This window comes from Zasmidium cellare (assembly GCF_010093935.1).
Source record: "Zasmidium cellare ATCC 36951 unplaced genomic scaffold M409scaffold_3, whole genome shotgun sequence".
Classification (NCBI taxonomy): Eukaryota; Fungi; Ascomycota; class Dothideomycetes; order Mycosphaerellales; family Mycosphaerellaceae; genus Zasmidium; species Zasmidium cellare.
The window spans coordinates 317,869-342,091 of NW_022986947.1; the positions used below are offsets into that span (position 1 = coordinate 317,869).

General features: G+C 54.9%; 7 protein-coding genes across 7 annotated transcripts; 3 read left to right on the forward strand and 4 right to left on the reverse strand.

Annotated features, from left to right (window-relative positions):
- Positions 1-859: 859 nt before the first annotated feature.
- On the reverse strand, positions 860-2,551 carry M409DRAFT_49919 (uncharacterized protein; the record flags this gene model as incomplete). Its single annotated transcript, XM_033811387.1, has 3 exons — positions 860-1,193; positions 1,248-2,376; positions 2,431-2,551. 3 exons carry the CDS (start codon positions 2,549-2,551, stop codon positions 860-862), a joined length of 1,584 nt encoding a protein of 527 aa, XP_033673074.1.
- Positions 2,552-3,457: 906 nt separating this feature from the next.
- Positions 3,458-3,817, forward strand: M409DRAFT_17426 (uncharacterized protein; the record flags this gene model as incomplete). The annotated part of the gene is made up of 2 exons (XM_033804061.1): positions 3,458-3,561; positions 3,682-3,817. The coding sequence occupies 2 exons, from the start codon at positions 3,458-3,460 to the stop codon at positions 3,815-3,817; spliced, it is 240 nt and encodes a 79-aa protein (XP_033673075.1).
- Positions 3,818-4,361: 544 nt separating this feature from the next.
- On the reverse strand, positions 4,362-5,026 carry M409DRAFT_35577 (uncharacterized protein; the record flags this gene model as incomplete). Its single annotated transcript, XM_033810417.1, has 3 exons — positions 4,362-4,430; positions 4,484-4,722; positions 4,846-5,026. The coding sequence occupies 3 exons, from the start codon at positions 5,024-5,026 to the stop codon at positions 4,362-4,364; spliced, it is 489 nt and encodes a 162-aa protein (XP_033673076.1).
- Positions 5,027-5,323: 297 nt separating this feature from the next.
- M409DRAFT_62950 (uncharacterized protein) lies at positions 5,324-9,029 on the forward strand (the record flags this gene model as incomplete). The annotated part of the gene is made up of 2 exons (XM_033815377.1): positions 5,324-8,312; positions 8,362-9,029. The coding sequence occupies 2 exons, from the start codon at positions 5,324-5,326 to the stop codon at positions 9,027-9,029; spliced, it is 3,657 nt and encodes a 1,218-aa protein (XP_033673077.1).
- A 678-nt stretch (positions 9,030-9,707) lies between these two features.
- On the reverse strand, positions 9,708-10,811 carry M409DRAFT_49921 (uncharacterized protein; the record flags this gene model as incomplete). The annotated part of the gene is made up of 2 exons (XM_033811388.1): positions 9,708-10,381; positions 10,724-10,811. 2 exons carry the CDS (start codon positions 10,809-10,811, stop codon positions 9,708-9,710), a joined length of 762 nt encoding a protein of 253 aa, XP_033673078.1.
- A 5,206-nt stretch (positions 10,812-16,017) lies between these two features.
- On the forward strand, positions 16,018-19,132 carry M409DRAFT_17430 (uncharacterized protein; the record flags this gene model as incomplete). The annotated part of the gene is made up of 3 exons (XM_033804062.1): positions 16,018-16,582; positions 16,695-16,984; positions 17,072-19,132. 3 exons carry the CDS (start codon positions 16,018-16,020, stop codon positions 19,130-19,132), a joined length of 2,916 nt encoding a protein of 971 aa, XP_033673079.1.
- A 2,474-nt stretch (positions 19,133-21,606) lies between these two features.
- Positions 21,607-23,510, reverse strand: M409DRAFT_62951 (uncharacterized protein; the record flags this gene model as incomplete). Its single annotated transcript, XM_033815378.1, has 3 exons — positions 21,607-21,763; positions 21,825-22,862; positions 22,909-23,510. 3 exons carry the CDS (start codon positions 23,508-23,510, stop codon positions 21,607-21,609), a joined length of 1,797 nt encoding a protein of 598 aa, XP_033673080.1.
- Between the last annotated feature and the right edge of the window lie 713 nt (positions 23,511-24,223).

The window sequence follows — 24,223 nt, forward strand, 5'->3', positions numbered from 1 at the left end:
CGAGAGGGAGCAGCAAGCACGCAGACAGCGGGAGCAGGACCAGCGAGCGCGGGAGGCAGAGGAGGAGCAGAACTCGGAGTATCAGCACGACAGCGAGGAAACAACGTCCCAAACATCGGACGACTCGCGAGAGAGTGGTTGAGTATAGGACCCGGTGGTGCCTTCGCTGGGCCGCAGCAGCAGCAGCAGGGTCAAACGGTTCGCAGGCGGGTCGATGTGTTAGGATGGGACGTTTGACGAGGGTTGTCGTTCGGGGGAGGTGCTCTGTCGTCGCTGGTAGTCGTAGCTCGTGGTGTAATGGAAGTGAAGAGGACGAGAGAGGGAGATGCTGTCAGACTCGAAGGCCAGAGACCCACATAGATCTGACTGCAGAGAGGAGACGCACAGAGGTGATGAAGTCGAGACGGTGGGGTTTTGCTCATTTCGCGGGCTAAGAGGGGGTGGGCAACACGAGAAGATGAGCCAGGGGCAGCACTAGAGACCTATCGATCAACTAGGACATGGAATGGAAAAGAACAAGAATATTTCATCATGAACTTTGGTATCATTTCCCTATCAGAGCCAAGCTAAGAAGTTGAAAGGGTGTGGAAGGAAAGAGCAAAGGCATATTACCATAGTGTTCACACATGCTTTCCTTTCCTTTCCTTTCCCCATTGGCGCCTCACATCGACCGCATTTCCCCACCACACGCCCGATCTATCGTATGTGCCCCTAGCCTGCCGTACTTCAGAAGTAAGTCTATCATCAGGCGTCTCTCGTGCTTTTTCTCCCCGTGGCTTCAAGCTCAAGCCAACCTCTACGCAGCAGGAGCCGCAGCGGTCAGGAGCATGGGCGTAGCTGATCTGCTCGCAAACGCCGCCTAAGCATTCTGGTCCAGTCCCAGATCGTCCTCGGCGGGCACCACACGCAGGGTGTTGGTGTGGCCCATGCCGCCTCGCCAGCCCTGAACGCAAATGACTGCGGCGCCCTTCTTGAGCACGCCAAGACGGATGGCGTTCTTGATTCCCCACTTCAGTCGGTTGTCCACGTCCTCTTGCCATGGGGTGGCCTTGAAGTCGGGCTTCTCGACGTCGTAGTGGAAGGGGTATACGCCGCGGTAGAGGTGAGAGTAGCGGGAGGCGGCGCCGTTTCGGGTGACCATGATGATGGGGCAGACTGGGCGGTATTTGGAGATGAGACGGGCAGTGTTACCCCTGCGAAGAGAAATGTCAGCTTTTGCTCTCTCTCGAGATGATTGGGACACTTACGAGGTGGTCAGGACGAGAATGGCACCAGCATTCTGCTCGAGGGATGCAGACACAGCAGCCATGGCGCAGTTCTCCGTGGTTGGCACAGGTCGTGGGGCGAGCTGCTTGAGCTCGTCGTAGGCGTTGACGTACGGAATTGCTATCTCCGCAAGCAAGCACGTCTCGTGCATCATGGTGACAGCCTCCTTGGGGTAGTTGCCCTTGGCGGTCTCTCCTGAAAGCATGACGCAGTCGGCACCATCCAGCACAGCGTTGCCAACGTCGCTGACTTCGGCACGCGTTGGGCGTGGGTTGTAGGTCATGCTCTCCAGCATCTGAGTTGCGCAAATGACGGGCTTGCCGGCAATGTTGCACTTCGTGATCATCATCTTTTGGGCAATGAAAACCTGAGCTGGTGGGATCTCAATGCCCAAGTCACCACGAGCAACCATGACGCCGTCAGTGACCTTGAGGATCTCGTCGAAGTTGTTGACACCCTGCTGGTTCTCAATCTTGGCAATGATCTGGATGTCCTTGCCCTCGTCGCCGAGAACTTCGCGGATGGCGGTGATGTCCTCAGCGCGGCGGATGAAGCTGGCGAAGACCATGTCGACCCGGTTCTTGACACCAAACCTCAAGTCGGCCTTGTCCTTCTCTGACAGAGCTGGCAGATCAACGTCCGTCTTGGGAAGGTTGACACCCTTCTTGCTGCTGATCTTGCCATTGTTGATCGCCTTGCACTTGAGCGTCTTGTCGTCGGTCACCTCCAGCACCTCAAATGCGAGGACACCGTCGTCGACGTAGATGGTACGTCCCTTCTCAATGACCTTGGTGATGTTCTTGTAGTCGACGTACATGTTCTTGTTGTCGCTGGCGGTGGCATACTTGTCATCGGTGGTGATGTTGATCTCGCTGCCGGCGGAGATGGGGATGTCCTCGTCACCAGGCGTGTTGCCAGTTCGGATCTCTGGGCCCTTGGTGTCCAGAGCAATAGCAACTGGACGACCTGCCTGCTCCTTCTCTGCCTTGCGGGCGTTGTCAATGACCGACTGGTGGTACTCGTAGCTGCCGTGGGAGAAGTTCATGCGGACGACGTTGAGACCGGCGGTGCGGAGCATGTTGATCTTCTCTGCCGAGTTGGTCTTGGGGCCTGATCTCAATCATTAGCATGTCTTCTGCATGTGTTTACTTCCATGCTGCATACCAATGGTGCAGATGATGCTGGTCCGGCGAAACTGGGTCGGCGGGTGGTACTCGGTGTTGAGCGAGGCCAGCCATTGCACACGGGTGCGGCCATACTCCTGGTGGATGAGAGAGTCACCCATTGTATCTGTTGCGGTGCTGCGAGAGGAGGTCAGGACGTGGTTGCCAGGGAGCAGAAGCTCTTCAGTGTCGGACTTTTTCTCACAGCTAGCAGCAAGCGCAGGTAATCTTGGTAGTGGGGCAGACCGTGCCGTCGGGGAAGATGTACGGAGTCCGTCCTGTGAACAGAGAGGACAACGAGAGTGTCGTGCAACAGGAGTGAGGAGAGCGGAAGGAGGTAGGATGAGGAGGGCGCAGGAGTATTGGCGGTGAAATAACAGAGATTATTCTGGGCGACGGATGTGTATACGGCCCTTCTGCAGGGTGACGAGCTCCTCAACCACACGTTCGCGCCCCCACCACCGCCAACGCCCGCCCGGCCAGCAGCAGCAATCATCAACGCCGTGGCCTCCGTCCACGATTGACACCATCAAATTGCCCGACGTTTCGGTGTCTGCCTCCCGCGTGCTCCGTTCATTGGAGCATCACTCTTCCTCCCAAGCCGCCGAGCTCGTCCGCCCACGCAGGTGTGACAAAGTGACGTTGAGCCACGTTCGCTGGGAGCAGATAAGCCGCAAAACAAATTGACTTTTCGGCCACACCTCCCCGCTCAAATGACCCTGCGGAACTAGTCAGCGCGTGCTCCGCTTGATCTTTCAATCAATATTCCATTAGCCTCAATGAAATCGTGCTTCACGTGTTGACTCCACACGCCAACGCCGCCTCAGCGTCTTCACAGCAACGACATCAGGTGATACAGTACGACCACGTCCTCTCCACGCTCGCAGGTCGCGCATCCCCGAACATAGCAAGGAGCTCTCTCCCTCTGCCGGCAAAACACCATAGCAAGGCGCCTGGCGCCACGAATCTCATTCCACCATGGTCGTACGTTGACACCACCGCCATCAACACCGCAAACAACCCCAGACATGGTTCTAATCTTCCGCCAGCTCGGTCGCCTAGCCCACTTCACCTTCGACGCAGTCCTGCTCTCCGCCTTCCTCGCTGGCGTCAAGCGATCAACAGGTCTTACGTACGTCTGCCCATACAACACCATGTATACACATCACATCCCCTCCCTCCTCGCAATCACCCTGATAGATACAAAGAACATGGTAACCTGACATGTGCCATCCTGACACCTCAGTCCTAGCCTCAAATCCGAATCCTTGAGCGAATCACCCAGTGTCAAGAAGTGGATTGAGAATTATCTCTGGGTCGGCGAGACGATCATGGATCAGAGCGTGGCCATCATGAGCTCGAGTGGATATTTTGAGAGGAAGAGGTAACAGTGAGGCAAGATTATGGGGCAGCACGAATCCTTGGATGAAGCGATGGACGTGAGGCATCAATGGGATCATGAATCGATGGCGTTATGAGGCGCACGAATGCAACACAACTCTAGATGGAGGGGAGGGAAAGCGAGCGACGACCTGTCTGCTTAATTTGAGGTTTTGAGAAACAAGCAGAGGATATTAAAAGACATGCTTACGATTTCGTTCGCATTTCAACTGGACTACGCGATGTGGTTCCGCTTCCCAGCATGTGTGGTTGCCCGTGTCCCATGTGGTTATTGTAAGAAGTAACACGCAGGCGGACTTCGGACTGATATATCGTCTTTGCATGAACTGTTCGCATTTGGATCTTGCTACGCCGAGCTACAATCGTACTAGGCTGGGTGTGCTGCATCTTTTCCGCAATACCACACAAACCCACGGCCTACTTTCTGCCCAAACGCCATTTCAGGATGCAGTCGCTTCTTGATGTTTTCATTCCATCCATCCCGCAACCAAGTCACCCCCAAAGCAAGTCTTCATCTCCATCGGCATTTGCTTAGAACTTGCTGAACGACTTGACGGCCTTGCCGGTTCTTGGCAGAACACGCAGGACGTTGAAGCGGACCTGCAAGATTATTAGCGCGATAACTTCGCCTTCTCGTTGATGATTGTTCGTACAGTCTTGCTGAGCGGCCGGCACTGGCCAACGGTAACCTGGTCACCCTCCTCAACACGGAAAGCTGGGGAGACGTGGGCAGCGAGGTTCTTGTGGCGCTTCTCGTAACGGGAGTACTTGGGGATGAAGTGGAGGTACTCGCGGCGGATGATGAGAGTACGGTGCATCTTGGTGGAGACGACGGTGCCAGTGAGGATACGGCCACGGATCGAGACGAGACCGGTGAACGGGCACTTTTTGTCTGTAATAACACGCTGTTAGTCTCTCTGATCCTCCATATCCCGCCCAGAATTATCGATGTTTTCCCCATCACGTGTGCCTCCTCTCCATAATCGCATCTCCTTCTGTCGAGGGCATCACATACCGATGTACGAGCCCTCAATGGCGGTCTTGGGGGTCCTGAAACCCAGACCGACGTCCTTGTACCATCTCCGGCCACCCTTTCCGACTCTCTTGCTCTTGCCGCTCTGGCGCTTGGAGTTGAGGAAGATGTGCGGCTGCTTTTGGAAAGCGCGCTCGCTCTGGACAGTCAATTCGGTCGCCATGATTGCGGTGCTGGGTGCAATCGGTTGTCGGGGACGGCGGCGGGTGGTGTGGTTTGCTGCAGCGAGCGCTGTTCGGTCAGGTCGAAGTTCTGAAGTCTCTCTAGCCTCTAGCGAAATGTGTGCCAAGCCGTGTGGGCAGCGGCGGATGCTGCCGGCTGGCCTGAGGCAGAAACAGGTGCTTTCGCGCTAGCTGCGCTTTGTTTATTTGTGTTTGGCAGTCGCGTCTCACACTGCAACCACATCACCTTACAACCCATACTACGCCCACACGTCGCAGCGCATTGCGCAGTCGCAGCTATGGAGACCGCAGGCAACAAGGAGAATGTTGCGCCTGCGACATCGAGCGATCCACTGCAGCGAAAAGATACATCATTGTCGCCTAAGAAAACTGCGCGGCGGGGGAGAAGCAAGAGCATTGGTCCTGGATCGCTGGAGGAGCCTGAGCAACCCAAGCAAAAGGCAAAAGACAGAAGAAAGTCAGCATTTGTGCCCGCTACGAAATCTATCCTGGCCAAAAATGAAGAGTCGGAAAGGACGGCACGTCGCAAGTCCATGATGAACCGAAGGGTGTCTTTTGCGCCGGAGGCTACATTGCATACATGGGACATTGTGGAATACGACAAGAATCACACGACTTCAACAGATGACACAGAGAGCACCGGGCATGCATCGAGCTTTGGTCGTTTCTCAAGTTCGCCGAGGGCCCGCTTCGACGAGGAACAAGAGGCCGAGGATGCGGAGTTGCTATCTCCTCCAGCTTCGCAATCAGACGGGAGGGCGAAGCTCAAGAATCGCCGCAGCTCAGGGATTCCTCCCATGAACTTCAACAATCCTGAAGATGCGTACTCAAGTGGAATGAGCGACGGCAGCGAAGGATCGGAAAGCGAAGGAGAGGAGTCTGGCGATGACACGGGAACAGCAATGAGTCTGGACGCGGACGATGCCACGATGCAATCATCTGCCGAGAGCGACAACAGCACTGGCTCGAGCGCACGATTGGAGGCTGCTTTGAAGCAAGCAGCGCAAATGGCTGGCACTCGAGGAATCGAGTATGACGAATATGGAGAGACGTCCATGGAATTGGTGTCAGAAGAGGTTACGAATGCCTTCAAGCCATGGGCGCAGCGACAGCCAAGCGATGCGCCAGGTTCTGCGTCTCTCGACCAGGAGAACGTGAACCCGTTCTCGCCAGCATTCAAAGCGGATGTTGAAAATCGGCCAGAGACAATTGACGAGGAAGATGAAGAAGATATGAGTATGGATGTGACGAAGGCGGTAGGCGGTATACTAAAGGCTCGACCTCCTCAACCAGCCAGCTCTCCCATGAGTGATGGGACAATGGACCTGACGCAGGCTGTTGGAAAGATTACGAGCCAGAAGAGACCACGATCCACCACTGACTCGGGCTCGCCCGGTGGTGCTGGATTGGCACTACAACCAAAACGGCGACGTTCGTCAGTGGCAAGGTCTTCTATGGGTGACGACACGATGGATCTTACGATGGCAGTCGGTGGCATCCAGAAGACGGCTTCGCCAAACAAGAGTGGTCGACGAAGAAGCTTGAGAAATCGAAGGTCTTCCGGTGCCATCTCGGACCAAGAAGAGGCCACTATGGACTTGACTCGAGCAGTGGGAGGCATCAGGACTTCCAAGAGCGATGTGGATAACAGTCTTGACGGCAATGAGGAGCTCTCGATGGAACTCACAACTGTGTTGGGCGGAATCAAATCAGCAGAGCAACCAGCGTCAGTGAACGAGGACCGACCAGCAACTCCTCAGGACGCTCCATCTCCAGCTCCATCGGCAGTCAACACCACCCCCAAGGGTCAAGAGCGATTTAAAGACACGCCGGACTTGGGTGCTAAGAAGCTGCTTACGCCGATTCTGCAACGATCGAGTGAGAAGCAGACAGCTTCTGGAAAGTCAAGGGCGTCGCTGTCTCCCAGACGTCAAGCCACTCCCCAGGAGCCTTCACCACGAGCATCGTCCGTTAAGAGCGAGCCGAAGACATCGCCCCTCAAGGACGATGTGTCGTACCCTCAGTTGCCACCAACCGATCCACAGTCGTCACCCATAAGGACTCCCATGTCTAGTCTCAAGCGTCGCGAGCACCAGCGCCAGTTGGACTTTCAATTACAAGCGCCTGACCAGTCACCGACTGCTGCCAAGCAGCAGCGTAGCTCTCCGGTGAAAGCGCAAGCAGCCACTCCCGAGAGACTGAATGTTGCAGAAGACACCAGAGATTTGACCAACTCAATGAAGCTGTTGACGACGCCCAGGAAGGAGCCGCTGAAAACCGCCACTCCCAGAAAGCAAGCAACCGTGAAGCAACTCTCCCCAATCACAGCAAGCACGCCTAGAAGTCGGCCCACTCCCAAGGCCAAAGATTCAACGGCAGTACTGCCGTCCCCAGTCAGGCGCCTTAACGAAGACCTAGATAGAATCAAGGCAAACGGTCAGGAGACTGAGAAAGTTGGTCTCCAGGAGTTTCTTGACAAATCTGGCATTCGCTTCATGGATCTTACCACCACGAAGCGAAGACTAACGGTTATGCCCACACCCTCTAAAGCCAAAGCTGGCCTTGATGACGACGAAGATATCACTCTCGAGAGCGGTGTTGTTGCCGCCGCTTGCACAGTGCCCGAGCTTGAGCTGTATCAACATGCTTGTCACGAGCTGAAGAGATACACCAAAGAGGGGAAGCAGATGATCTCGAAACTGGAGAATAGAGTGTTGAAGCAACAACCACCGCTAATACAGGCATACATGTCTGCCGCTCCAGACAGAAAGGCCGCGCTCGACACGCAAATGAGGGACTTGAAGACTGATGCTAGGTTGGGAAGTAAAGGCATGTGGTACGGATGGCGTAGCCAGTTACTGGACGAACTTATGACTGGTCTTCAATCCATTGCCGAAGGACTCATCCAGGACGATGATACTCTGGGGCGGTCAGAGGAGATACTCGATCAGGTTCTTCCGGGTCTCATCGAACAGCGGAACAAACTGCAGCAAGAAGCTGATCGTTTGGAGGAGAGTGTATCTTCCGTCTCTGAAGAAGAAAAGGGGGAATTGAAAGCCACCAGAGAGACTCTGACTGGCGTCAATTCTGAGCTTATCGAGAGGCAGCGTGTCCTGGACAGATTACGGAAAGAAGTCGAGGAACAAGACTCAGCCGCAGAACATTTACAGGAGAGCAAGGAGGAGTTCACTGCGGCTATCCAGGAGGCGAACCGCGTGCGAGAAGCTTGTCGTGGCGTGTCGTTGAATGAAGTGACGGCGCTGAGAGGTAAGATGCAGACTGCATTGTCGAAAGACTGTCACTGACCACGTTACAGACTCTGTCAAACATCTCCAGGATGAATTCGGCTGGATCATCACCTCAGCCTCATCCTACCCGTCGACCGTGACAATGAGCTACAAGTCCGAGCTGCAGCTGTTCTTCCATCCACAGTCCTTTAAGCGATCTGATGACGATGGAGAAGAGGCGCCCAACGGCCCCATACGTCTCACATACATCGCGGATACGAATAAGAAGCCCCTGACGACCACCCTACGCTTCTTCCTGCAGCTTCTCCGAGCCTCCCTGCACGGTATTCCGCAGTACTCGACCAAAATCTCCGATCTGCTCGCATTCGTGAGCAACGGCTGGGCCACCGCCGCGCAAGCCGCGGAATGCGAGCGTAGACTCAACCTAGAGGCACTGACCGAGTCGAGAATTGTCTCAGACGAGCAGCTCGCGATCACGTCCAGCGTCCTGCTGACCAAAGTGCGAAGCAAAGTGCGAGCGACGTTTGAGCTGGACGTCCACGTCGATGAGGACCTGAAAGTCCAGTGTGCGGTGAAGCCGAGTGTGGAGGTCGTGTATGGGGAGCAGTACAACGAGAAGAATATGACGGAGTTCTTGAGGACGTTGGTGGGAGATGGTGTTGAGGGTTGGGATCTGGCGTTGCGGCAGATGAGGCAGAAGTTGATTGCGAGGGGCGCCAAGGGTGCGAGGAAGTAGAAATGTGAAGGGGTATGGGCATGCTGATGACCGTCATGATTGCTTGTGAGCGTTTCAGCGGGCCTTTTTGAATCGAGATGGTTGGTTGGATAATACCCTGCGTGGCATTTTCTGTTCAAACGATGAATAAGTTCCAGTATCAATTCATATTCATTGATTGAATCCATGCTATCGATACATATAATCCTACACACATGTACCGCAAGCAACAATACTCCTCATATCTAGGTCTTCCTCATCGCCTAAGCCCTGCCCACGATATACATCTATCGTCCTCGCCAACATCCCTCACCCCCTCCAATCCCTTCCGGCGACATACCACCCGGTATAACCTTGAGGCTGAAAGGTTTTCCATACTTGAACGTCATGGCGTGCACGGCCGGGTGAAAGGCAGACGGCGAATACCTCTCTCTCGCTTCTAATTTCACGTTGGGCCGACGATGCGTATTCGTATCATGCCACGCCAGTGAGGAACGGAGGGAAGGGGATTTTGAGTGGCGCGGTCTTCTTCTGGCAAGGATGTTTGTGTTTGTGAGTTCGTGTTCGTGTTCGCTCAGGCATCCTGGCTGGGTTCGTCCGGGTAGGAAGACGCTTTTGATAGGGCGACTGTGTCTGTCGAGCTCGTATAGCCAGACGAGAAGTCCTTCCCTTGCACTCGAACCCCCTTTCTTCCACTCCCTAAGCGACCTTACTCAACGCCCGTCTCGCAACTCCCCCCGTCGACGCCGAGCCCGCCTTCGAAACCGTACTCGTCTTCCTCGCCCTTGACCCCGTACTTCGATGACCAGAACCCTCCGCAGTCCCAGCTCCAGTCCCCGACCATCGACCCGCGTGCACATTCGCAAGACCGAACTGCTCCCTCCACAGCCGAATCTTCGCGGCGTCCCAAGGCTCTCTCGGAGGAAGCTGGTGCTGCTGGACGTCGTTCGCATCCACATGACCCGGTCCTGCGTGCGTTGCGTAGTCTATTTCCGGGGGATTGAAGTCGTTGTTGCTTGCAGCATAGTTGGCAGTGGCAGTGTCGTCGACATGAAGCGAGCGAAGCGTCGGCTCGATATTCAGGTCTTGCTCGGAGAGACGCATGAGGGCTTCGCTGGCGTGCATGACGGTCTCCGGGTCGAGATACGATGGGTCCAGGAGAGCCTGGTGGTGTTGGTGGGTCTCCATGTCAGTCCAGTACGTCGTCGATCCCTCGAGAGCCAGGCTATCTTGATGGAGGATGTGGTCGTCTGCGTTGAGGAAAGGCATCGTGTGGAGCGTGCTGTTCATCCTTGATTCGAAAGCGAGCGAAGGAGGCGAGATCGTCGGTATATGATGGATGGACCAAGGTTGGATGCAGCCACCACCAGTTACTGCAAGTGGCAGTTCCCAAGTCCGTTGTTGGGCTTAAGTTTCGCGATTTCTTCTGGGGCCCAATGTGCGAATTCGGTCTTCCCGTTGAAAGGCAACGTTAAGGACTGGAGGGTAGGCGTTTGATTGATCGATGGGGCTTCGCCTTCGCCTTCGCGTTCTGGCCGGGCTCGCGTTTTGGACGAGGCAACGAGATATGCTTCCACCACGGTCTTGCTGTGAATCGTTGAACCCCTTCTGCTACAAGGCTCTTTCACGGGCTTTGCTTCGCGTTCACACCTATCTACTGCGAGATGGAGTTCGCCTAAGGTGTCGAAGCGAGACACCACAGGGTCACGACTTACGTACGCCTCTAAACGATGAGAACGCGAGCTCTTCGGGATATGACCAGGGAACTAACAAGCTCATCAGGAGACGAGGCGAGCAAGGCATTTTTGAAACATCAAGACTTCGGTCTCAATTCTCGCGAGGCAAAACAATACAGTGTGATGTGTGGTGTGTGGTGTGTAGTCCGGAGAAGCATCACCATTATTATTAGAGAACGATCCTGAGGCGTCTGACGGGACTTGGAATCCTTTCGGTCTGTCATTTGAAGCAATCCGTTGTCTCTCGCCAGGTTCCGAGGCGGCTTGTCCGGCGCTGTGTGAGGCAGACAAGACGCACGAGTGCATGGCAGCCTCGGGCTTGCTCGCGAGTTTCGCAAGACTTCCAGACTTTGTATATGATGAGAGACGATACGCGGAATTGCCCTCACTTGCTTCATCCACTGGCGGGATTCTGGAATGCCTTGCTTTTTCGATTTGTGGTTTGCTTGACTGTGCATATATGAGAAGGGGGAAGAGATGGACAATGCCTGGATTTAGCGAGATGGCGCTGCATCGCGTTGCGTCGGCAGACAGAACGACATGTGGATAGATTTGCGAGGGACCCGTAGTCATCATTGGATGAGTAGGACGAGAGCTTGACGGAGGCAGATCCGCTTGAACAATTGAGTGGCTTGAGTGATTGTCCATGTGCTCAGTTGTCGCTGATCTGCGAGGTTTTTTCGATGTTCCTTGTTTAAACGAGCTGTGACTTCGCATGCTCCTGCTTGCGCAGGCAGTTCTCCCGTGGTACATCTTCCTCTGTTCCCGTGCACAGACAAGGCCTCGATTTCGATCAGCGATGTCTCGTGCATCGGACGGTGTCTTTCCTTGGAAATAGGTGGACAGCAGTAGTATCCATTACTCACAGGCAATGCGGGTCTGTCAACGGCCATAGCAGTCACTGTATATCCGGCTCCTTGGGTTTGCCCGAAGGGTGCAGCTGTGACTGCAGCACAATTGGGCCACTGTTCGAGATGTCATCCTCACCGATCTTCTAATCACCTTAGGCATCTTTGACCGTCTTGCGAAGTTTCGCTGCCGAACTCCAGCCCGAACAGTCGGTGACGCGGCGGTGGATACGTGTTGAGGCCAATGCCTGGCGTACTCTCATCAGGATAACGATGAGTCCCGGAGTTGCACCTACATTATCTGCGAGCTCTTGGCCCCATACAGTAGGCAGCCAGCTAGCAGTGGTCCAGTCCGTAGTGGAGAAGTGGGAAAACGCCGAACTGGTGGTGCACGGCACGAAGGATTACTGATGGTCGCAGGTCGTGTGCGAGGCCCAGTCAGCATCGCCTCTCACGTGTGATCTTGTTGCACCATCATGCGACACGCTCTCCAGTCAGCCCCGGCGGACGGTTCGCACATTCATCCACATTCGGCCGCGGTTACGCCTGGAGGACATGGAAGTACACTATCGTTGCTGCAGTCGTGACGCCTGAGCTTGTGTCTGGCAGTGGTACTCATCGGAGCCTGGCCGTTCATCAAGCTGCGACAGGCCTTGGTCATCGCTGATGCATTCTCAATAGTTGCTTCTTCTGGCAGGCCAATGCTGCCGATCTCCGCGGTTACGAGTCTCTCGACTCATCTCCAGAGCATCAGGCCGCCGAGGAGGTTCGACTAGTCCAGAAGGCTGTCGTTTTGGCGATGGGTCTAGCAGGTGGTGTGGTCGTTGAAGTGCTGGTCGTTTGCGGCATGGAGGTCCTGGCGTTGTGCAGGCTCGCATTACCTCGCTATCGTATATCGGTATTGCATAATTTAAGGTAGCCAGGCATAAGTGAAACTCTAATACGCTGCTGAGCTAATCCACCCCTAGCGTACCTTCCGTTCGTGGCATGTGTTCTCGCTAAACCTTTGCGACGCTTTTCGCACGCGCTACGAGACCACTCGGTGTGTTTCGTTGTTGTTGATGACGACTCCAACCTTCACAAACGTTTGTTCCCGCGCAAGCGTTGGAAAATGAAGTTACACGTGCGAGCCAAGACGGCTGAATGGATCCAACGAGGTAACTTCCAAACGTTTCATGTGCGATTCCTCCAACGGGAAGTAATCGCGACTGAAGTGATCTAGGCTGTTGTCTTTGAGTGAGACCAGGGTGCTTTCTGGTGATAAACTCGCATACCTGTATTTCCCCGCGGATGAACCGCGTTCAAGCAAAGCAAATGGTCGTTGAACGATCTCGCTTTTCATGTACATAGGAGATCGTTGCGTGTGCCGCTTGTCAGACTGCAGGGCCGTCATTACCCCACCTATCAACCGCGAGGATGGTGAGTCGTCGAATTCCCGATCGTCCTTGACTGCAGTCCTTCCTTTTCAAGACGTTTGGGATCTTCGTCTTGGCACAGCTGGTACCTGACGATCCCTAACGGGAGTCCGCGGGACTGCTTTTTCACTTTGCGCCCTCCAATCGTCAGAAGTGATGGCGCAATGCATTGCCTACGAACGTCAGGTCGTGAGGAAAGATTTACCTTGGCTCATGGCGCTTTTCTTTCCTTGTTGGCGAACTTCCAATGTTGGGTGTAACAATCCACAGAACAATCGGCGTTGTCTCATCATCGATTCGGAGGTGATGTTTGTCGTTCCGAAGCAATATTAGAAGCTCTTTTCCACATGCACATCTAAGAATAGGGTTCCCTTATTAAGAGCCAACCAGGCATCGCAAGAGCCGAAAGGAGATCCAGCTTTCAGATCTGATAGCAAGTTGCCGGCAAAGTCTGCTAGTTCGTGCAGAAGTTGACGACGACGTTGACTCGTCCAAGTCCAAATAGAGTTTGAATGATTTGAGAAAGGTGAGAAGAAGATGTCAGGCTCGGCCTCTCCAAATCCCCTAACTCCATACTTCCGTCGCAACAAACCAGTCGACGACGAACGATGAGACGGAGCAAGGTGGTTTCAAGAACGGCAAAGGCGGCTGCATGGAGGCGGAAGGCTGAAGTCTATTTGCTGTATAATCGAACCGAATCCAACTGATTACTGTGCGGCAGACGTACAGCACTGCAAGCTGCGAGCTATCGGCCCGGGACGCAATGGATTCGAGACATCTACTGTCAGTATTGCACCCTTTGGTTCTGATGTCTGTAAGAAGACGGGAGACAAAGCTTGCGTGCGGCAGCATTGCGGCGTGCTCATGCATCATGCAGGACGGGAAGCCACCGATCTTGATTATTCTGGCGATGTAATCACACACTTCGCGATCTCGGTCATGTGTACGCGTTGCAGGCAAAGTGGTGGTTGGTGTTGCGGCTGGCAATTTTAGCAGTTTCCCTACCAGAATGCCAATCAGCGTGATCATCGTAGGATTCAACACCTTAACCTTGCAACCTTAATCTACGGTTCTGGCTTTCACGTCTGCAGCGATCTCTCGCTCTGGACGGCAGCTTTCGCAATTGCCTGGACTTGATCGACGGCGCGATGCACTTCTTGCTTGTGGGGAGAGCTTGGCCTCGCAGGCAATAATTGCCAGTTGCGAATTGATGTTCGTGACATGCAACGTGGAGCCGCTGACAGATCGACAATGTCAAGAGCAGGAACGACGAAATTCGGCGATGAGGTGATTGCAGGACAAGGACAGTGGATAACCAAGGCATGCAATATCCTGGAATCGAGCTTGGGTTCGCCACAGGAGATGCGACGCTGCGGACCTGTCATCGAGACCAGCATGTTGTCGACCAGCGTGTGAACTCAGGATGAAGTGAAGTTCCGACGTCCGAGTGGGCCCTCCACGCGGCTGCGCTTGCGGGCTGACTCTCTGATGACTACGACAGAAGGCCGCAGCGACAAGGTTTGGGCGCTGGAGGGCGAAACGAGGGCCATTACTTGAGAGAATGCCGGAAGAATCATGGTGTGTCCGCTGTGTCGATGGTGCTGTGGTCCCCGGCGCAGGCCAGGGGCGAAGGTGGTCCCGTAGCAGCAGCAGGCTTGTCGTGGTGACCTGTTGTCGTCGACCACGACGCAATTTCCAGCAAAGTCAGAGCTTGGCGAGAGGGCGAGTTGCGCTCGCTAAGCCACGGCGGGCAATTCGAATTGCCTGTTTTTGGGCAGGGCTCCGAGTGAGTGTCAGCAGCGTGGCCGCCGACTGGCTTTGCCAACCGCCCGCCGCATGACCCTACGGCGCCAAGCCCGGCGTGGCAGGACCCGTCTGTTACTCACCTCACTTCCGCTGATGACAAAGGATCGTGGAGCTGCCGCAACCCTGCTGCTCAGCTCGAGCGCAGCGCAGAGCACAGCAGCCTCCCCGACTCACCACTCCGCCGGCGACGTGCTCGCGACTGGCCCTCGGGAGCACGCCTCGGCATCCTCGCTCGCCGCTCGCCTCCCAGCTGCTTTGCTGCGAGTCGGGGCCCGCTACGCTGTCTGTGCATGCATTGCGGCACGGCGATCTGTGATGCGCTGCCTGCTTCCATCGCATCGCCGTCAGGCGCGCCCCCCAAGCGCTGTGCTAGCAGCCCAGTGAATGAAGTCAGAACAAGAGCCGGGGCAGGAGCTCGCGAGCGGCTCCTCTGTGCGCGCCGCCAACGCTGCGCTGAGCAGACTCCGACCGGCGGGCGTAGTGGTCCAGCGCCCTGGGACCTGCCTGTTCCTGCCCAAGCGCTGCCGATGAATGGAAGGCCTGGCGAGCGACGCATCAGCAGCATCAGCAGCGTGTGCGCCGATGGTGGGCGCGCACCGTGAGCGCTGCGTCGGCAGAATGACGATCGCTCGCACGACGTCTCGGGTGATGAAAGACAGGCTGCGATGACTAATGTCTCGCGCTGCCACCACTGGTGGATGCGATGGAGGCAGATGGATTGGACGCGGTGGATTCGCTGCTGCACAGGCGGTCCCCCAGCAACGCAGCAGCGCCAGCGCGTTTCCCTTCTCCCCGTTGCGCCGCATCCCTTCTGCGTTTCCTCGTGTAATTCGTACCCTCCTGTCGATGCCCCTGGGCGCTCGCCGCTTGGGCTCATGAGGTCAGCGTGCGTGCCCTCAGCGTCGACCAGTGACCGTGGCTCGAATTGGTAACAGACCCGTGAGATAATACAGCACCCAGGGCCAAGAGCCCCACGAGCCTCCTCTGCCGCCAAGGACGCAACCACACGCCGCTACGACCGACTACTGTCGTTGCCACTCCTGTTGCTGAGTCTTTATCCTCAGCTTTGCCTCATCTTGCCCCCTTCCCGTCGCCCACGGTCCGTCTTCGATGCCAGCCGTCGTCAGACTCCTCGGCCGCCTCTCGTCCACTGCTGTCGTATGGCGCTAGCCTTCCGGAGCCCATTGTCGCCATTGCGGAGAGAATGAACGCGGACGCGGCGTCATGGGACTCGAATCGCTGGCGAGACGTCGCGGCGCCGTATGAGTCTCATCCGGAGCATCAGCTCCCGCACCAGCAGGGACCCAATGCGCAACTCCATCACCACCCCGCCCAGCACCAGCAGCAACATCACAGCAATAACAATGCGGCCTATCCACCTCCCCAGAATCACTCTTCCCGGCCGCAAGCTCCGCAGCTATCCGCGCCCAGCGCCGTCAATCCAGCAGCACACAGCGCCATCCTTGACCACAGCAGCCTCCATCATTCCTGGATCGGGAAGTCGCGCGAAGTCTCGGCAGACCCTATACCTGTCCCCATCATACCGCGCCAGGCCGAACCCTATGCCACTATGACGAATGCGTCGACTTACCACACTCGACTTTACGATCGCCACAGCCCAACCTACGCTCCGACCCAGCTAGCAGACACTTCTCCTCGTGAGACGTCTGCCGGGCCTTGGCGAAGCTTACACCACGGTCACGGTCGTATGAGCTCAGGCCAGGTCGCCGACGCCCCACCACTTACCCTTCACATCCCCCAATCCCAGGGTACGTATATCTACTATATAGCCTGCCCGTGCTGCCCTACCGATCACATGTTCTCCCCTTATGCCGCTGCTGCAGTCCTTCCGTGCTAACACCAATGGTGGCGTAATGATAGATCGGCCAAGGATCTCGCCGCCCATCAACACCAACACTCTCGACCACGCCGCCGCCGCTGCCAACCAACCCGTGTCGACGCCCTCGACGTCGCTGCCCTCGTTTGCAGCCTTCCAGGAACACACCACCACCCGCACCGACGATGTGGATGGCCCTGAAATCGCTCCAATGTCGTCACGCCTATCCTGCCACTCTTGCACCAAGCTGCAACCCTGGGTCAGGGACGTTGCCGTCGCCGTTGCAGAACTCGACGAAAGCGTCCAAACGTACTGCAACAAGTCGGTGAACCGCGTATGTCGTCTCTTTGCATTGAATGATCGTTTGATCGATCGTCTATCCGTCCCTGCTGTTGACGTACTTGCTGATATACGTGGGCAGGGCCTCGAGATCCCCAACGACAGCTTGATTGGATTGGTCCAATGGATTGTTGATAGGCTACGGACTGCAAAGAGCGATGTACAAGATGCTGCTCGTCGAAACCAGGGCTACTTTCCCCAACAACAGCAGATCTCCCAGGGTGGATATCCTCAGCGAACTCTATCACCACCGAACTCGTTGAAACGAGCAGCCGATCGATGGGAGCGAGACGACTTTCCCGTTCCCAAGCGGCCTCGATCAGGAGCCTCTGTGGAACAACCATATCAACTACCTGCTCTTACTCCTCGAGACGAACGACGAGGCTCAATCGATTTCGCCGCAAGAGACCTGCGATTGGGCTACTCTCCACCACCCAGCGAGTCATTGCCAGGCTCTGCACACCCACGGCAAACGTCTCCTACATTTGCCAATCGATCGATGAACCGCCCGTTGCCGTCTCCTTCCTCTTTGGCATATCCACCATCCGCTGCGCCTTCTCTTCCTCCACCAGTGGGCTCCCCCGCGACATCCTATCAACCCACATCAACGATTCATTCGACATCGAACTCCTCTGCGACGTCAGCACACATTGCCGATCTGCAGCATCAGGTCACATTGAAGTCATTGGCTTTGCAGACATTGCAGTCCGAGTACGCCTCCTTGTTGCAGAAGCTGCAAAGGGAAAGGGTGAAGAGCCAAACGATCGAGAAGAAGACTAGCGTTGCTGACCAGGAGGTCAACGAGCTTACCAGCAAGAACGAGGAAATGACGGAACAGATCAAGACCCTTGAATCCCAATTGGAAGAGAGCGAGAAGAAACGCGAAGTGGATCGTGTGGAAGCTGCAAAGGAGAAGGAACAGTGGGGCCGCATGCTCGAAATGGGTGGCCGACTGCACGCTAAAGTCGACAGCGAACGACAGCGACTTTTGGAGGAGAAAGAGTATCTCACACGCCGGGTGGCTGCGTTGGAGACAGAAGATTCGGTGCGGCCTCCTCACGTCAAGACGGACCTACAGGTTCAGGCGGAAGGTTCCCGCCGCCACTCTGGACCGGATGGGTCGGAGCGACCAATTAGTCAGAACGCTCCCCCGTCAGATATGGGCCCAGTGGGTGCGGGATCCTTCGGCGATTTCAGTAACAGCGAGGCAACCGCCTTGAAACGCGAGGTCCTGGTACTCAACGGACGGATTGAATCGCTCCGGTTCGCTTTGGAAGAAGCTCGACGCCACAATCAGGAAGCTGAGCAAAAGACGCGTGCTTTTTTAGAGCAAAACTCCCAGCTTGGCACCGCCATTGACAGTGCACTCAAGAACGACGCCTCCAGGACGGTTGCGAGAAGGAATGAGAGCGATCTTCGACAAGCTCCTAGCAGCCGCTCAACTCCCGCGCGACACAAGCCTGCTTGGTCCCCTCCACTGCTGACCATCTCCCAACAGCCTTCCTCGCATACCACCACGAAGCCGTCGGCGTCTAAGCACGGGACGTTGGAGGTCATCAACGGAGGGAAATCTTCCATCGCAAACATAGCCGACGTCGCGCGAGCGCGTACACCAGGGCCAGAGGAGCTTGGGATTCACATCACTCCTTCGACGTCTTCACCAGAGGAGCTTATCAAGGCGTTGGGACCTGTCCCAGCTCCTCTTCCATCCTTCCAATTTGTCGCGCATTCTCCATGGGCACCATCACCGTTCCAAGCGAGCCGAGATGACGAAAGGCCGTATGCTACAGATGGATTGGGCCACCATGTACCCAGGCCTGGGTATGGAGGTTCTGACGTAGGCAGGCCTACTGGTACTTCGCCTCGATCATACCATTCGTCTCCTGGAGAGGTACTCGAGGATAGTGCCTCGTCTGGGTCAGGTTCTGGTCAGCGCTCGCCAGAGGGTTATAGCAGCGAGCCGGACGCGTCGAGCTCTGGGTGGAATCCCACCAACTCGCGTTCCTACTCTACATTGCCACCCATGCATCAAAGCAGCGGGCCGAAGTCGTCTTCGTACCCTCAGAATGGGTACAATACCTGGCAAGCTTCTATGCCACCACCACCTCGCCCTGAGGTGGGAACCAGTTTTCATCGTAATTGAGCAACATACTGTACGTTTGGGGAACATCTGCATTGGTGGCATTTGCCGCGTTACTTTTGTCTATTGCATTTGGCCAAACAAGAGAAGTGTCTTTCAAGCGAGGAGTCTGGCGCAACACAACCATCCGCAACTTCCATGGAAGATGCGCACCCGACATGCAGCTTCGGCTGCGGTCATTTTCGGATCTTTGACTAGTGTACGATATCATTGGACGTCACTTCTACCTGTATACTTTGTTGCATGACAAGAACCGACTACAGCTCCAAAGAGCAAAAAGTGTCCGGATGATTATATTTCATTGAACACCTTTCGCCACCACAAAAGCGAACCGCGAAGAGCCGTGGACTAATGTACTTCGCATTTCCCGCTTTTCTTGGCACCAAAAAGACTTTACCTCAGCATTGCTTCTTCCGCTTTGTCAGGCCTGAAGAATCGGTCACATCAGCTTTGCTTCCCTCTTTCTTTCACTATGTCACCGTTTCGATCAGCTGCCTAATCCAGGCCACCACGGCCGCAGACTAGTACATTAAGTCACGCAACTAATGGCTGAGGTGAGGTCGAAGCATGCGACAACATCTTGCCGGGCTCTTCCTAGCAAAGCCTCGTTCCATGCCTGGTCTCATCGGAAACGAGGTGCATGAGTTTATTCTTGATGTAGGGCTCGTTTCCGATGTGATCTTTTTAGGCTTCTGACTGAGAATCTTTGATGATTACTTCATTGGGTAATGCTGGGGAGATGCTCGTCGAGTAGGGACTCCTTGGGAGGTCATGTCAAGGATCCTTGAGTGTAATATTGAGACCACATGAACCGATCATTGTCGCCGAATGACGATGACTGGGGTTTGTACGGGCATGGATGCTTGACAAATGTCTCGATGATGGGAGAACGCTGCGCGTATTACAACGTTACCGAGCGAATGCTTCTTCCTCACTCACCACGAGTCGAGCATACAATACGCGACCCCCAATGGATACAATGCTCCCAGGTCAAGCCTTGCAGAGCTCATAACCTCGTATTGACGTACGAAGAGAGAACACCCCGTCGGAGCCGTCGTCCGGCCGGGGTCGTCCAGAATTCGAAGCCTGATCCGACATTTGCGAAACCGCTTATAGGTGTCATGGCCATCTTACCCATACCAGTCCTCACAGGCGGGTTGCGAAACCTACGAAGCTCATCCCTGGCTGTCCGAACTTGTTTCTCTCGCAGCGACGGCGCTTCGACGTCCACGACCGTTGCGGACCGGGTTGTGATGATGCTCGTAAATAAGACATCATCATCGTCATCTCCTCGACTGCACGAGGTTCCAAGGCGCCGCTTCGAAGTTCGGGGACATGGTCGCCACGCCGTGTAGCTGGAGAATTTGGTTTCATGGCATCTCCTGATTCCTGACGAATGACGCCGCCAAGCCAACATCCGTACTCTACATTCAGGCCAAGAGAGCCAAGAAAGTGTCGCACACGGGCCGAATGAATGCGAGGCAGCCGAAAGATGATGATACATCACGCGAGCGTGTCTTTGCAAGACATGGCAATCATGACAATGTGATTGTGGCACCAACAAGGCCCCGAATCCTATCCATATCAACAAATCACCAGACTACCTTATCAAAGAAGCTTAAACTTTCACCCCTGCTGTTACCATTCTTCAGGACCATTACGGCATCAATCGCGTTCTCGCCCCAGATATCTCCAGTCTTAACAAACCAAGGTCGTGACACGGCATGGCTTGCTTGAGGCGTTTCTTCTTTTCACGGCATTTCCCTTCTCACTGGCTGGCTGGTTGGCTGGGTGGCCCCAAAAATCCTTCAAAGATGCGCACTATATGTACGTACTCGCGAAAGGATTCACGCATTTAGATTTGTAGGGTTTGGGGCCTCGAGCGGCGAAGGCGTGATGAAGAAAGTTGCTGCTCCATGGGATCAGCCCGACGGCCTTGCAGATGATGTTGGCGCAGGATGGATTCCTGCGTTCCACATGTTCCAGTGTTCAGTACCGCATATACGCGGATAGGTTCTGGGTTTCGGATCCGGGAACGAGATGATACTCTTTCGTGATGATGATGATCATGCATTTAGAGTACTGGAGCGGTATGTCAATCAGCTGCCGCCCTATACGTCCACTCTATTGGGGATCTACACCACAATGCCATGCAGTCGACTTACGAGACGTTGTCACATGCATGCGGAGAGCAGAGCCGTTACAAGCGAACCCTGGGTGTAGGAGGAGCACAGCTCTTGACGATCGAGCCATGGAAAAGGCAATAGTTGAGTTTGTCAGTGTCTTTCACTCAGAATTCTCTGGGGATTGCATGCCGTCCAATGCTTGTATTATGCAGTATGCATGTTTACTGGACGGGAAGGAATGGAGGACGTGAGGGTCGAATCCCTCGGAGGGGGAACTCCGTCTTGGTAATCATGGACAAGCCGGCTGTGGAGAAGTAACGAGTACGATTTGATGGTGGACGGGACTAGTTGTTAATCTATCGACCTTGAGGGGACGATCGACTCTGCTGCGTTCTTCTTGTCGCCGCCACCGCCACCGCCGCCGTAGAAGTGCAGCATCTCGGGATGGGGGTGGCCTTCCATGTCTTCGGTGATTGCAGTGCCGTCGACTGCGATGATCGACCTGTAGCTGTGGTAGAGAGTCAGTACATTTCTAGAGAGTTGCAGTACCCGGTGTTGTCACTACTGACCTCATCTCCTCGAAGCCGAGACCCATCTCTCGAATGATCTTCTGGTTCTGCGTTGGCCATATCAAGCACACAACGTAGTAGACGACAAAGGACACCGTGAAGCTGAGCATCCATCCGAGATGACCGAGATCCTGCGCTGCGGCACTGACGTGCGGTCCAAGGGTTCCGACGAAGCCAGGGAAAGGGAGAGCGATTCCAACGATATACGCAAACACCGCCTGCAAGTTCCAGCCCATGGTATAGTAGTAATGCTTGTTGTCCTTTGACCCATCGTACAGATGCGAGATGAAGACATTCCCGCGCGTGAGCAGGAAGTAATCACAGATCATGATCGCAACCACCGAAGCCATGAAGAGGCCGTATCCGCTGAGGAACGTCGTGAATACCGAGGCGCTGGTCAGGATTTTCCACGGACAGATCGCGAAAGCAAGGCACTCGACGATGAATTGGCCGCGTGGTATGGTGATGTATCGCGGGAAAAGCATGGAACTGTCAGAGCCAAATGGGATCATATTGGCGGCGATGTTTGTGCCAAGAATGGACACCATCCAACCCGCCGCGGCCAGGAACACAGCTGTGCGAGTGCCTGCAGACCAGTATCGTGTCATGATGGCATCCAACAAGTCCCATTGATTCCAAAGTTGGAGACTCCAAGCGTTGTTGATTGCTGAGGTTGAAAGGATACCCAGACTTGCCGAGAGTGTGACAGCGATCGGATTCGACAGAAGCTGCGACCACATGGCCCCAGTCTTTGTCTTACTCCAACGAGCGATATCAGGCTGGTTGGTGATAAGGGTAGCAGTGTTGCCCATTCCAGCATTGATAGACCATACGAAAAACCATCCCCAGCCGTCCGACTTGGCAGAAGAAGTGTTATTCAAGTGTCCGAGGCCGATATTGCCCTTGGTGTTGACCATGCAGAAGATGAAGAGACCCCAGATGGCGGGCAACATGATGATTGCTTTGAACCAAAAGAACTGTCGCAATTGATATGGGCGAAAGAATGTCAATGGTAGATGGATCAACCAGAAGAGAAAGCTGCGTTGTCAGCGAATGCTTTCTGCCCTTAAGTCAAACTACTCACAATGCCAGCATGCCAGCTGAGGTAATACCCATGCTCTCCGGAATATGATTGGGAATAGAAGTGTAGGCATGTCCGAACACGGCGCGTAGCATATTGACCAAGAGCGCTGACCCCGAATAGAGCTGCACGCCGTACCAGATAATCGCCAGCGCCGCACGCACACCAACGAAGTAGTACGATCCCCACATGCCAAAGACACTTCTTCCAACCACTGGGTATCCAATATGGTAGACGCTAGCGCATCGCGAGTTGAAGAACATGGCGATGGAGGATATCAGCTGGGAGAGGAATATGGCCAAGATAGCCTGCCACCAGTTGAGCCCTATACCAATCATTGTGCTCCCCAACGTCCAGTTGCCAAAGGACAGGCCCCAGTAGAAGATCACGAAGTTCCACCATCGCCATGTTCGTTTCTCCGGTGGCGTGGGATCAAGATCTTCGTTGGACCAGGTCGGTCCAGAGATTTTGTGGCCATGCTCGTCCAAGGCTGTATCGGAAACCTGAACCCATTCTTTGAACGCTGCCCAACTCGAGAACGCTGTCCTAGCGTTGTCCTTCTTCTCCTCAGCCTTGGCCTTCACTTCGGTAAGTGACCACCGCATTTTGTCTTCACGCAATTCCCCCTGCCTTCATGGATGGAAAAGTCTGCAAGAAGCCAGTGACCAGCTTGTCCGATGGCAGAACCGAGTCGAGAAATACGCAATGGAGAGACGAGACAGTAGGTAAGACTTGAAGAATATCTTCAGCGTACACGTACCCCATCCAGTAGCAGTATCAGTATCAATGCTACCATTACATCAAGCGGCACAACTAGTCCCATACTGGCGGCGTTCCCGACACCTTATCTGGCCGAGATGTGTGTGGCCGTGGGTGGTCGCGTGCAAAGGATCAGCAGCAAGTGGCGACGTGCAGATAAGCTTTGCCGCACGGGCAACTGGGGTCTTGGCGCGCAACGCTTGACTTCGTCTCGAGTTCCCTCCTCACCAACCTTTCATCAACATTCTACGTCCTGGTATCGATCAACGCGCTGTAATGCTGCTTGTGTTCAATCACAGAGGAGACGATACAGAGGAGACGAATTCGCGGAGAACCACACCTTCCTGGGGTGGACTAGGAAACATCCTAATCTGAATTCGCTTCGGGGATTCAAGCCAGGCTAGGAGTGAAGTCAAGATTGAGGTTAGGAGTGAGATAAAGGGTGAGGACAAGGGCAGTAGCAGGAATGAGCTCAATAGCGTGGCAACGAGTGAGGTTGTAGGATGTCGAAGTAAGGTCAGGATAATGGTGCATAGTGAGGCTGGAAGTGAATTGAAAA